Source organism: Saccopteryx bilineata, chromosome 5 (genome assembly GCF_036850765.1).
Source record: "Saccopteryx bilineata isolate mSacBil1 chromosome 5, mSacBil1_pri_phased_curated, whole genome shotgun sequence".
Classification (NCBI taxonomy): domain Eukaryota; kingdom Metazoa; phylum Chordata; class Mammalia; order Chiroptera; family Emballonuridae; genus Saccopteryx; species Saccopteryx bilineata.
This window is the reverse complement of record NC_089494.1, coordinates 183,521,034-183,534,443: the sequence shown is the minus strand read 5'-3', so window position 1 is coordinate 183,534,443 and position 13,410 is coordinate 183,521,034. Positions and strand designations below refer to the sequence as shown.

Here is a 13,410-nt window from a genome sequence, read left to right as displayed (position 1 = left end):
CAAAAAGTGACACCTTTACTTCTTCTTTTCCGATTTGGATGCCTTTTATTTCTTTGTCTTGTCTGATTGCTCTAGCTAGAACCTCTACTACCACATTAAATAAGAGTGGAGAGAGTGGACAACCCTGTCTTGTTCCTGATTTAAGGGGGAAAGCCTTTAGTTTAGTGCCATTTAATATGATGTTAGCTGATGGTTTATCATATATGGCCTTTATCATGTTGAGATATTTTCCTTCTATACCCATTTTGTTGAGAGTCTTAAACATAAAATTGTGTTGTATTTTATCAAAAGTCTTTTCTGTGTCTATTGATAAGATCATGTGGTTTTTGTTCTTTGTTTTGTTGATATGGTGTATTACGTTAACCGTTTTACGTATGTTGAACCATCCTTGAGATTCTGGGATGAATCCCACTTGATCATGATGTATTATTTTTTTAATATGTTGTTGTATTTGATTTGATAGTATTTTGTTTAGTATTTTAGCATCTGTATTCATTAGAGATATTGGTCTGTAGTTTTCTTTTTTTGTGCCATCCTTGCCTGGTTTTGGTATGAGGGTTATGTTGGCCTCCTAAAATGTGTTTGAAAGTATTGCTTCTTCTTCAATTTTTTGGAAGAATTTCAGTAGAATAGGAACCAAGTCTTCTTTGAGTGTTTGATAAAATTCACTGGTATAGCCGTCAGGGCCTGGACTTTTATTTTGGGGGAGGTTTTTAATGGTTTTTTCTATTTATTCTCTACTAATAGGTCTGTTTAGGCTTTCTGCTTCTTCTTGACTCAGTCTAGGAAGGTTGTATTGTTCTAGGAATTTATCCATTTCTTCTAGGTTGTTGAATTTAGTGGCATAAAGTTTTTCATAGTATTCTACAATAATTCTTTGTATATCTACGGTGTCCGTGGTGATTTCTCCTCTTTCATTTTGGATTTTGTTTATATGACTTCTTTCTCTTTTTTCCTTGGTAAGTCTTGCCAAGGGTTTGTCAATTTTGTTGATCTTTTCAAAGAACCAGCTCCTTGTTCTATTAATTTTTTTCTATAGTTTTTCTGTTCTCTAATTCATTTATTTCTGCTCTGATTTTTATTATCTCCTTTCTTTGGCTGTTTTTGGGTTTTCTTTGTTCTTCTTTTTCTAGTTCCTTAAGGTGGGAAGTTAAGTGGCTCACTTGGGCTCTCTCTTGTTTGTTCATATATGCCTGAAGTGATATGAACTTCCCTCTTATCACTGCTTTTGCTGCATCCCATAGATTCTGATATGTCGTATTGTCATTTTCATTAGTCTGTATATATCTTTTGATCTCTGCACTTATTTCTTCTTTGACCCATTCATTTTTTAAAAGTATGTTGTTTAGTTTCCACATTTTTGTGGGATTTTTTTCCTCTTTTTTGCAGTTGAATTCTAGTTTCAAGGCTTTATGATCAGAAAATATGCTTGGCACAATTTCAATTTTTCTGAATTTGCTGATGTTGTTTTTGTGGCCCAACATATGGTCAATTCTTGAGAATGATCCATGTACACTGGAGAAAAATGTATACTCAGTCACTTTGGGATGAAATGTCCTGTAGATGTCTATCATATCCAGGTGCTCTAGTGTTTTGTTTAAGGCCACTATGTCTTTGTTGATTCTCTGTTTGGATGACCGATCTAGAGCCGTCAGCGGTGTATTGAGGTCTCCAAGTATGATTGTATTTTTGTCACTTTTTTGTTTTAAGATCAATAAGTAGCTGTCTTATATATTTTGGTGCTCCTTGGTTTGGTGCATATATATTAAGAATTGTTATGTCTTCTTGATTCAGTGTCCCCTTAGCCATTATGAAATGGCCATTTTTGTCTCTGAGTACTTTTGCTGTCTTGTAGTCAGCATTATCCGATATGAGTATTGCTACACCTGCTTTTTTTTGGATGTTATTTTCTTGGAGTATTGTTTTCCAGCCTTTCACTTTGAATTTGTTTTTACCCTTGTTACTTAGATGAGTTTCCTGTAGGCAGCATACAGTTGGATTTTCTTTTTTAATCCATTCTGCTACTCTGTGCCTTTTTATTGGTGAGTTTAACCCATTTACATTTAGTGTAATTATTGACACTTGTGAGTTCCCTATTGCCATTTTATATCTTGCTTTCTGTTAGTTTTGTGTCTTGTTTGATCCTTCTCTTTCGTTTTTCTATCTTTTGTTTTTATTTGGTTGTATTCCATACATCTTTCCTCTGTTGCTCTCTTTTTTATCTCATGTGCTTCTGTGGTGGTTTTTTCAATGGTGTTTACCTTTGAGTAATGAAAAGGGTCCCTACCCTGTTCATTGTAGCAAACTATTTTGTGAGTACTTTTGCACTCCATCATCCTTTGCTACTGTTAATCTCCATCTTCTCCCCCTCTTTCTTTTTGTTGTTGTCACAGTTTAAATTTGGTTTTATTGTGTTCTTCTTGGAGCTTTTACTTGTGGCTCTGGTTTTTTTTTTTTTGTTCTTTGTATCTGATTGGAGAACTCCCTTTAGTAATTCCTGGAGTGGGGGTTTTCTGATGATAAATTCCCTCATCTTTTCTGTATCTGTGAATGTTTTTATTTCTCCTTCATATTTGAAGGATAGCTTTGATGGGTATAGTATTCGTGGCTGAAAGTTCCTCTCTTTCAGGACTTTAAATATTGGGGTCCACTCTCTTCTAGCTTGTAGAGTTTCTGCTGAGAAATCTGATGATAATCTAATGGGCCTTCCTTTATATGTTGTATTCTTCTTTTCCCTGGCTGCCTTGAGAATTTTTTCTTTGCTGTTGGTTTGTGTCAATTTCATTATGATATGCCTTGGAGTAGGTTTGTTGGGGTTAAGAAAACTCAGAGTTCTGTTTGCTTCTTGAACTTGAGGCTTTAGTTCTTTCCAAAGGCTTGGGAAGTTCTCATCTATTATTTGAGTATGTTCTCCATTCCATTTTCTCTCTTTTCTCCCTCTGATATACCTATTATTCTTATGTTATTCTTTTTGAAGGACTCAGATAATTCTTGTAGGGCTATCTCATTTTTTTAAATTTTTGAGTCTCTTTCTTCTTCTCTCAGTTGTGCTTCAAGTTGCTTGTCTTCTATTTCACTAATCCTCTCTTCTATCTGACCTGTTCTATTAGCTAAGCTTGTTACTTCGTTTTTCAACTCGTGAATTGAGTTTTTCATATCTGTTTGATTTGTTTTTATAGTTTCAATTTCCTTGGACATAAATTCTTTGTGTTCATTGAGTTGTTTTCTGAGCTCCCTAAATTGCCTTTCTGTGTTTTCTTGTATATCTCGGAGGATTTTTAGGATTTCTATCTTGAATTCTCTGTCATTTAGATCCAAGGTTTCCAATATATTAAATTTTTTCTCCATAGATTTTTCCTCATCTAGCTGTGTTACCTCTCTTTCTTTTGTATCCATGATATTCAATTTTCTCTTCCTTAATGGCATCTGAGGGTGGTTTTGTTGATAGTATTAATGAGATTTAATAAAGAATAAAAAGTTAAAAAATAAAAAATCGAAGAGTTGTTTTTTTAAAAAAAATTAATAATGAAATAAAGAAAAATAAAATAAAAATTTTAAAAAAAGGAAATTATTCCCCCCCTCCTTTTTTCCTCTCCTCTCCTCTCCCCTCTTTCTTGAGAAAATCTTGTGGTGAACTGTGAATTATAACAAACAATGTCTGTAATGGAGGGCCTGAATTGGGGAAAAGTAATAAAGGGGCAAAAAAAAGGAAAAAAGAAAAAAAAAGAAAAAAGTAGGGGGTATGGACCCACAAAAAGCAAATAAGGAAAAAATTTGGGTCAAGAATAAAATGATTTGCTTTTAGGTGTTGGTTGTCTAAGAATTATGATGAGAGGAATAAGAGGAAAACAGAAAAATGGGACAAATTAAAAAATTACTATTGTATTTAGTGGAACAAGAACTAGATAAAATGGAGAGCCAGGGATGGGAGCACTGCTAGTGAGTTAAAAAGGTGAAGTAAAAACCCCCCAAAATGCCACAAACATAAGTTTGAGTCCCAGATAAGATAATTTGTTTGTTATTGAGGTTTGAATGAGAGGAGATGTAAAGGAGAAAGGAAGAAACTAATATAGAGGGAGAAAAGAAAGAGAGAGAAAAAAAGATGGAACCACTAAAAGAAGAAAAAGGAAAAAAGAGGAGAGAGAGAGAGTTAAGGGTTTTGGAGTGCAACCCTCATAGAGAGAAAGGAAGAGGAAAGAAAAGATAATGGGAGATGTAACACTTATGGGTAGTGTAGTTCAAGGAGAGGAGAGAGTAAGACCGGCAGAGAGTTAATCGGCCAAATTGGAGGAGGAAAAAAAATATCAAGAATGAAGATAAGAGAAACAAATGAACAGATATAATAAAATGGGATAGATTATAAAGTCTGCAGATTATTCTTGATTTTGAGAGGTTATCTTCTTGCTTTTTCTTTTCTCTCCCTCTTCCTGGTCGGTGACTCTGTACCTCGGGTTCTGCCCCTTTGGCACACTCAGGTAGAGGTTTGCAGTTGATAAGTCTCTATGGCAATGTCATGTATTGTGCTTTAGTCTCGTTGGCAGTCGAGGCTCATTAGCATTTATAGGCTCCAACAGTGAGAGAGTCCATGTTCCTGGAGCCTTTCTCCTAGTCTTTCCTTCCTCAATTAGTAGCCTGATAATCCAGCTATGGGGTTGCTGCTGCCTCTGCCTGGATAGTAAGAGGCTCAAAGAGCTGGCAACTCCCCACTCTATTTCCACTCAGCACAGGGCTCTGGGTAAGGCTCAGTCAGTCAGAGCTGCTAGCATAATCAGGCGGGGTTTCCGCCCACTCAAAGACCTCTGGCTCTGCCACTCTGTCCGGTAACACAGGCAGGCGCCCACTTCCGGGGCGCTTGGAGGAAACTCAAGCTCATTATCTGCGCGCAGACCAGGATATCCGGCCAGCAGTCTCACGCTCTGAGTGAAACCCCCAACCGCATGGAAAAGTTGCAGCGTTGGAATTGGCTCTCGCTCCGTCCCCATGCACGGCTTTTGCAAGGCGCTGGGGTGGCCCGAGATTCCGCTTTGGCCCACACAAAGGCCCCTGACTCTGCCCCTCTGTGCGATAACTCGGGCGCGCACTGCCGAGGCACTCGGAGGAATCTCTCACTCACTATCTGCATGCGCAGACCAGGATATGAAGCTGGCCGCGTTTCCCTCTGAGTGAAACCCCCACCAGCACGGAAAATTTCCACCGTTGGAATTAGTTCTCCCTCCCTCCCATGCGCGGCTTTCCCAGGGTGCTGGGGCTGCCCAGAGATTCTGCTTTCAGCCCACATAAAGGCCTCTGACTCTGCCTCTCTGTGGGGTAACACGGGCACCCACTTCCGGGGCTTAGGAAGAAATCTCTCGCCCACTAACTGCGCGCACCGCCCAGGAGATCGGGTAAAATGGCTGCCCCGCTTGTCTTTCTTTGTTTGGGTTTGGCGTGAGTGTTAGCTTGTATTGCCCGGGTTGCCACAAGATCAGTTTTTCCTCGGCTTGGATCTCCGTGCCATAGCCTGGTTCGGCTGTTTGTGCAGCGGCCTGGATCTATTCACCCCCTTTGCCCGCCTCAGTTTCTATATTCACGAATCCCAGAGAAAGCCGCCCTGTTTAGGTTAGTGAGGAAGGCGGAGCATTTCTTACTCCCTATTTCCTTCGGGGTTTGGTTATATATTTAGCCAATTTTTCACTTGACCATACCTTAGGGTGTATTGCGAAGCATCTGGAGGCTCCAAGTATAGGTTTTTCTGTTTCTGGTTGAAGATCTTGTTGAGTTTTGGGGGAGATTTATCGGTATCGCTTCCTACCCCGCCATTACTCTGACGTCATCTCCTGTTATTACTTTTTTTATTTGACAATCTAAAGAAAAAAGGTCAGTGCCCCTGACTAAATAGTCAAGTATTTTATGTTTTAAATTTTTTTTTATGGCACACTGTTTGAAAATCACTGCTCTAAGGTCTTCTCCTCTGTTTTAATTCAAAGTAACAAGTAATTTATATAAAGTCCCAACATCTGCTCTTCCTACATCTACCTAACCTGTTTTTTAAAAAATTAGTTTACATTCAATATTCTTTTGTATTAGCCTCAGGTGTACAGCACAGTGGTTAGATAATTATATATTTTACAAAGCATTCCCCCTGATATTTCTAGTAACCACCTGGTACCATATATAGTTATTACAATATTATTGACTATATACTACCTGATCCTTAATTGAAGTAACTGTGTATACCTCTGCATAGTACAGTTTGTTTCTGATGTTAAAGAGAAGCACAATATGCCTAGGAAAGAAATTATAGCTACTTTTAAATTATATTGCTAGGGAATTGAGTATAGAAAGGATGAGAGACACCTGTACCTCCTTTCAATTATCAGCATGTCATTAGTGAGTATTGCTAAACAGAAATCTATACAATGTAGCTTCTCAAAATTCTCAAGCATGAAATTTTCTAGTTTCTTTCACATGTCAGCAAGGCACAGTTCTATAAAACAGTAGAAGAAGGGCCTTACAACATTCTGTTCACTGCTTTCCATGCAGAGTTCACTAACGTCATATTATAAGAGTTTTTATTCTACAATCTGTCACTTGCTAACTATTTTTAAAATTTTACTTCAAGAATTACAGTGGCTTTGTTTTTATTAAACATTTAACCATGGTATAATAGTTAGATAAAAACTGAGAATAACAGAGTAAAATTCCTAGTTTTTCCCTCAGGAAACTCACATTTTAGTGCATCAGCCAGATGACTTAACAGATAATTGCAATATAGCATCATATGCTATGAAAGAGTCATTCAAGAGTCAAAGAAGAAATACTTGAGAAAGAATAGAGTCAGAAAACAACATCACTTCACCAAAGTCTCAAAGAATAAGTAGGAATTAGCCAGGTAAGGAAGGAATAGAAAGCACACCAGACAAAAGTATTAGGAGGTACAAAGGCATGGAGGTGATTAATCATGAACCTACAGAAAATGCAAATTGAAATTGCTGATATATAGATTAATTCTTGCTGGAGGTATGGGTGTCTGGAAAGACCAGATAAAGCAGGTGATAAGATCATGAAGAATATTATGCACAATATAAAGGAGTTTAGATTTTAACCTTAGTGTGAAAAGGAATTTTTTAAAACAAATAACATAATTATACTGACCACATGAGCCATAAGATAGAAGCGGGTCTGGAGAATGAAATAGAGAAATCAGGAATACTGTATTGGCTTATTTCAGAAAAGAAATAATGATGCCTGAACCAACACAAGGGTAGTAAAATGAATAAAGGGGACTAATTTGAGATAATGAGAAGAGAGAATCAATGAAGTGTTCAATCAGAGAAGAAGCAAGATTAATAATCTAAAGGTTAAATTCTATAATTGGCCAATAAGAATTTTTTTTAAAAGGGGACAGTAATGGTGGTGAAAATGATGAGTTCAAACACTTGGAATTTCATAAGTATATCAGAAAAAAACAAGAACTACATGATTTCATACATTGGTGGAACATAAAAATGAGACTAAGAGACATGGACAAGAGTGTGGTGGTTACCAGGGGTGGGGGGAGGGAGGACATGGGAGGGAGGGAGGGAGAGAGTTAGGGGGAGGGGGAGGGGCACAGAGAACTAGATAGAGGGTGGCGGAGGACAATCTGACTTTGGGCGAGGGGTACGCAACATAATTTAATGACAAAATAACCTAGACATGTTTTCTTTGAATATATGTACCCTGATTTATTAATGTCATCCCATTACCATTAATAAAAATTTATTAAAAAAAAAAAAAAACACTTGGAATTTCAGATGCCAGAAACTACCCGACTCGAGATATCCAGAAAAGTAACTGGCAATGTAGAGAACTTAACTTTGAAAGAAAGCTCATCTCAGAGATATAAATCTCTAAAGACTTTCTTCTGGGAGTCATCAGAATCAGGATGTGAAAAGGAGTGGAAGCTATGGATTTGAATGAGAAAGTACACATGAGAAAAGCAACAAGCAAAAGATGAAAAGTATAGCATATAAACATTTAAAAGGTGTTCAGAAAAATTAAAACATTTTTTAAAAAGACACTAACAGGTTGGTTAGAAAAAGAAAAACAAAGATTCTCTGACTTAGCATGTAACAAATGTTAATTAGGTCCTAACCATGTATCAGGCACTATTCAAAGACAATGGTTGGAAAAGGAACCAGGAAAAAAAATAACAATACAAGAAGAAATATTTCTAAAAAGTGAGTGGTGAGTTGTCCAAAACAAAATACGGTTCAAAACTATCATAGGTATAAACATTTTGAGTGGTTTTTGGTGGTTAGTAAATTGTTAGGGAGTTAATGCTTATAACAACTCAACTGCATTAAAGACAAACATAATAAATTCCAAGAATACTAGTATTGATATAAGATGCTGAAAAGCAGTAAAACTTAAGATTAAAACAATGACTAATCTGTACTCCACCAAAAAGAACCTAAGGATGTGAGGGCAATCTGGCTGCGACATCTGTCACCCCATTGATCGCCAGGGTTTATTCGGCTGATCTGGCTGGCTAGGCGGGTGTCCCCTTCCTCCCTCACCGCTCCATGATGCTGCAGGCTCGGTTGAAGAGGACAACCTTCCCCGCTAGAGGAGAGGACCGTTCTTCGGTCAAGGGTATATGAGTAGCTGCGCTCCCTGCTAGAACCTCCAAACAAGTCTCAAAAAGAACCTAAATCAACCTAATACCCTAATCTGATCAGTCGTGTCACCACAGTAATGGGTCTTGGGATTTGTTTGAAAATACACACATAGTGTAGGAATAGGGAAAATGACAGGTTAACAAGGAAAAAAAACTTTAATTTGGGTAGTATTAAATGTCACAAAATCAGCATATTAGAAAAAGCAGAAAGCAAATTGGAAGTATTAAATTTCCCCTAAGTCAGTGGTTCTCAACCTGTGGGTCACGACCCCAGCAGGGGTCGAACGACCAAAACACAGGAGTCGCCTAAAGCCATCGGAAATACACATTTTATTTTAAAATGTATTGCATAATAAATACGTATTTTCCGATGACTTTAGGCGACTCCTGTGTTTTGGTCGTTCGACCCCTGCCGGGGTCACGACCCACAGGTTGAGAACCGCTGCCCTAAGTCATTAACTGCAAACAAATGAGGAGAGTGAACAATTACTTAAATTATCCATTCCTACTATGTCTCTCAAGAGTAAAGCTTTTCCTTACAAAATGTGAGATAAAGGGGTTCTCATTTAAGTATGTTCAAAGAGAACATGAATTTTTTGTGTGTTTTTTGTTTGTTTGTATTTTCTCTGAAGTTGGAAACGGGGAGGCAGTCAGACAGACTCCCACATGCGCCCAACCAGGATCCACCTGGCATGCCCACCAGGGGGCGATGCTCTGCCCATCTGGGGCGTCGCTCTGCCGCAATCAGAGCCATTCTAGCGCCTGAGGCAGAGGCCACAGAGCCATCCTCAGTGCCCGGCAAACGCTGCTCCAATGGAGCCTTGACTGTGGGAGGGGAAGAGAGAGACAGAGAGGAAGGAGAGGAGGAGGGGTGGAGAAGCAGATGGGCGCTTCTCCCATGTGCCCTGGCTGGGAATCGAACCCGGGACTCTTGCATGCCAGGCCAACGCTCTACCACTGAGCTAACCGGCCAGGGTCAAGAACATGAGTTTTGTCAGAAACATCTATCTGAAAAAATACATAAAATTATCTTTAAATGATATTGCAAAACAGACATATAAAAGCTACATTTTAGTAAATAAATGTGTCTCTGGCTAATGGTAGGAAAAATGTGTGTGGTAGACAAGATTAAAATGAAGAGAGACAGTAGGCAGTATGAAGTACAAAGTATTTGAAGAATCATACAGTCAAGAAAGTGAGGAAATCAAAATCTTAGATCTAATCTGTACAATTGAAAATGGGATATGGACAACCACTGTAGAATCAAAAAGTCCTAGTCACATGCCTTCTGCCCTTATGGAATTGTTAGCATAGGTAGCTAAATATTAATAAGGGAAGGAAGCAGAGGGAATCAGACATTAAACCTAATACTAAGGAAGAGAAAATCAAATATCAAGATTAATAAAACTAGAAATCCTACTTCAGTAGGAAGTTACAGTATTCCATTTACTAGGAAACTATATAGCATTTACAAGCTCATTCACGCACTCCAGGAGTCCATTGTTTCCTCCACTTTCAGAACCGAATCCCTAGTGGGTTAGAATTAATCTCCACAGGGTACAACCAGTCCATCCCAATGACTGAGGGAAGTGCCTCCTCTTTGAGACATACCAGTAGAAGCCACCACTGGTGGCCATAAAAGGCCCTTCAGTCTAGCCTAGAAAATCTGATTGATTAGTAGGGAGAAATCCATGCAATCCTAGGAAAGATGAAGAAGTTATTTGGTTAGTTTAAAAAATATAATCCTTTAAACTAACCAATTGGGGAAATAAATTTGTGTTATTTGATTTTGCTCACTTTTATTGTTAAAAATGGCTGCTGCCCACATGATGATGCTGTCACATGATATGGCTAATTACCTTTCTGCTTGGGAAGGGGTTTGGTTATGCTAATGTGTGCTGTAGGAGGGGTTGTCACACCAAAAAATTTAAGAAAAAAGAAGAAGGAGGAGTTAGGAGGCCATTTTTGCAAGGAGGCCATGTTGTTGGGGAAGAAGTAGCCAAGATGGTGGGGTGCTGAAGGGGAACAGAGATGAGGGGCTTTGTGAACTCTGCTGATCTAGTGTGGCCTTTGAGTCTACGAAAATTGGGAGAAAGTCAGTGGCTTTGGGAGCCCTGAATGGAAAGGGAAGTGTTTTCCCGCTGTGTGTATTTCTTGGCCGCTGGTGCGAGGCTAGAATAAAGGTAATGGCCTACCATTCTCCGACTCCGTTGTTTCCCTAACATCTGCCGGAATTCAATGAGAACCTGCATATGCCAGGCAGCTTTGAAAGCCAGGACTACTGGCCCTACACCAGGCTAAAAAAGGAGCCTCCTCTTCTCTTCTCTTTTCTTTCTGCTTGGGAAACTGCACTGTCTGGTTTATTCGGGAATTCTTCAAGCAGCCATGTGGTCCTAAAGAGCAGCAGGGACTGGCCAGCTGCTGACTCCAGGCCTGGACACAGCACCAATCAAAGAACAGCCAGGAACACAGAATATGCTAGCCAGGTGAGGACTAATTGGACTAAATCGTGACACAGAATATTTGGGCAGTAATCTTTGTACTGAGGCTGATGAAGATTAGTCTGGACTTTTTCCTCGATGAGACAGACTTGAGATGAGACATTGAGAATCTGTCGGCAGCCTTCCACTTCCACCCTGAATAAATCCTACCAAAAAAGCCCCACTCCCCTCATAAGTGAGTCCTATGGAACGCTTTTCTGTGATTCCATAAAAGAACACCATTATCACATCAACAAAACGGGGCAAATAATTTTACCAGCTACCACCTGTAAAATAAGGATAGTATTCTCTTGCTTACCTCATGTTTTGTTATTTATGAAATGGTGCTATTATGTTGAACTCACAGTCACACAGAAGCAGAGCAGAATAAAAGTGAGGTGCCTGTCCCAGAAAGCTTGCTTTTCCTCACATCTTTACCTGTTGCCTGCTGCTTCGGGAAAGGTACCTGGTAGGATCCAGGACCCACATGATCCTCGGTGCGGCCACCATCAGCCGATCTGAAATCGCGGGGAGCCCGATCACACATAATGGAAGGGGGCTGAAAGGGGGTGGCTGAAAAGGGATAAAAACAGACAGCTAGAGGTGGTGTGGAACAAAAGGAAGCCAACACAGTCTGACGTGCTAGTAGAACTTTCGTAAATGGAGAGGTTAGTGTGAAGGCTATCTCCCCACCTGCTTGTGGGGGTCAGACTTGCCCCAGGCAGACTTCTAGCTCTGTGGTAAAGTGGAAGGGAGCAGCAGCAGAGACAAGGCATCCCACGCAACCATTGGTTCACCAGCTCAGAGCTGTAGCACACCTGCCCCCAAGATTTCAAGACTAGTCTTCTGCCTCGGTGCTCCAGTCTGTGACCCCGCCCCGTGACCCCGCCCCGGAAAGGCCGGAAAGACGCGGAAGCTCTTCCTCTGCGAGCTCTCGGAGCATGCGCACTGAGCAGACTGCCCAACGCCCCGCTCGGCGCTGTCTGAACAATGGCAACTGCTGCAGGTCCTGGCCTGGTCAGAAAAGCTCTAGAGAACGAATTAAAGGGGGTAGGGCTAACTTGTCTGTGATGTATTGCCCCAGTAAATGAATTATGGTGACTGGGAAGAGACTAGCAGAAACTGTGACTGAAAAAGAAAGTGTTTAGAGTGAAGCAAATCGTGTGTTCCGCAAGCTCCCCGCTCACTTCTACGACAGCCACAGTCACACTCACGGAGGAAAAGCATCCCCGGCTTTATCCCCCGGAGAATCCACACTATGCTAAGAGATACCCAAGATGTGCTGGTGACAAGAAACGGAGAACGGGAAAGGAGAAGAGAAGCTCACCAACTGAAGCAATGCAAGTGCAGGTGACTGAATGCTTCTTCTGTTATTAGGAGTCAGGTAATAGCAACAACATTCATTCAGCACTGTTCATAAAGCAAAGCAAAGGCACTGAGAAAGCGCAGTCCACTCCACTAAACCAATGGGTCTCTTAACCTTATGCCAAATGAACCTTAAATGTCTTGAATCTCTGTCGGAATTCACCTCAAAGTTGTCTCAGGCCATTTTTCAGCAAGAATCATCCAGATTCTTATCATCCTTTTAAGGATATAAACAAACTTTTCCTTGACTATGCCTTGCCTCAAATGAGCTACAATATGTAATTTGTTCCTACTATAAATTTTTATAGTATTTATATTCTAGAACATGATTTGATAATTCTGTGAGTTATTTATTGTGGCGCATGTTTCATATGTTAGAATGCGCTTTATATAAAGCTATCTGCTTCTCAAGAATGTATCTGTAATAACTTTTTCCCCTACTCAATAGCTAGCTAAATAATTATTCATTTAAAAAAAAAAAAAACACTTACTGGCATATGCCATAGGTTCAGTACCCTGCTAGGTTATGGAGATACAAAGATGCCAAGTCCTCCATACTCAAGTGTTTTGTATCTAATGGAGAGAAAGACATGTACAGTGTGTCCGTAAAGTCATGGTGCACTTTTGATCTGTCACAGGAAAGCAACAAAAGACGATAGAAATGTGAAATCTGCACCAAATAAAAGGAAAACCCTCCCAGTTTCTGTAGGATGATGTGGCAGCATGTGCGCATGCACAGATGATGACGTAACACCGTGTATACAGTGGAGCAGCCCACAGCCATGCCAGTCGAGATGTGGATGGTACAGAAGAAAGTTCAGTGTGTTCGGTGGCTCACTAAATTCGAATCCATGACCAAAGTGCAATGTAAATATCGGCGCGTTTATAACGAAGCACCACCACATAGGAATAACATTACTCGGT

General features: G+C 39.9%; 1 protein-coding gene across 1 annotated transcript in view; it reads right to left on the bottom strand.

The window, feature by feature from the left end:
* Positions 1-11,668, bottom strand: part of STPG2 (sperm tail PG-rich repeat containing 2) — a 154,503-nt gene extending 142,835 nt beyond the window's left edge. Inside the window, exon 1 of the mRNA XM_066233073.1 lies at positions 11,560-11,668. Coding sequence (XP_066089170.1) covers positions 11,560-11,668 — 109 coding nt within the window. The remainder of the gene's footprint in view (positions 1-11,559) is intronic.
* Positions 11,669-13,410: the final 1,742 nt, after the last annotated feature.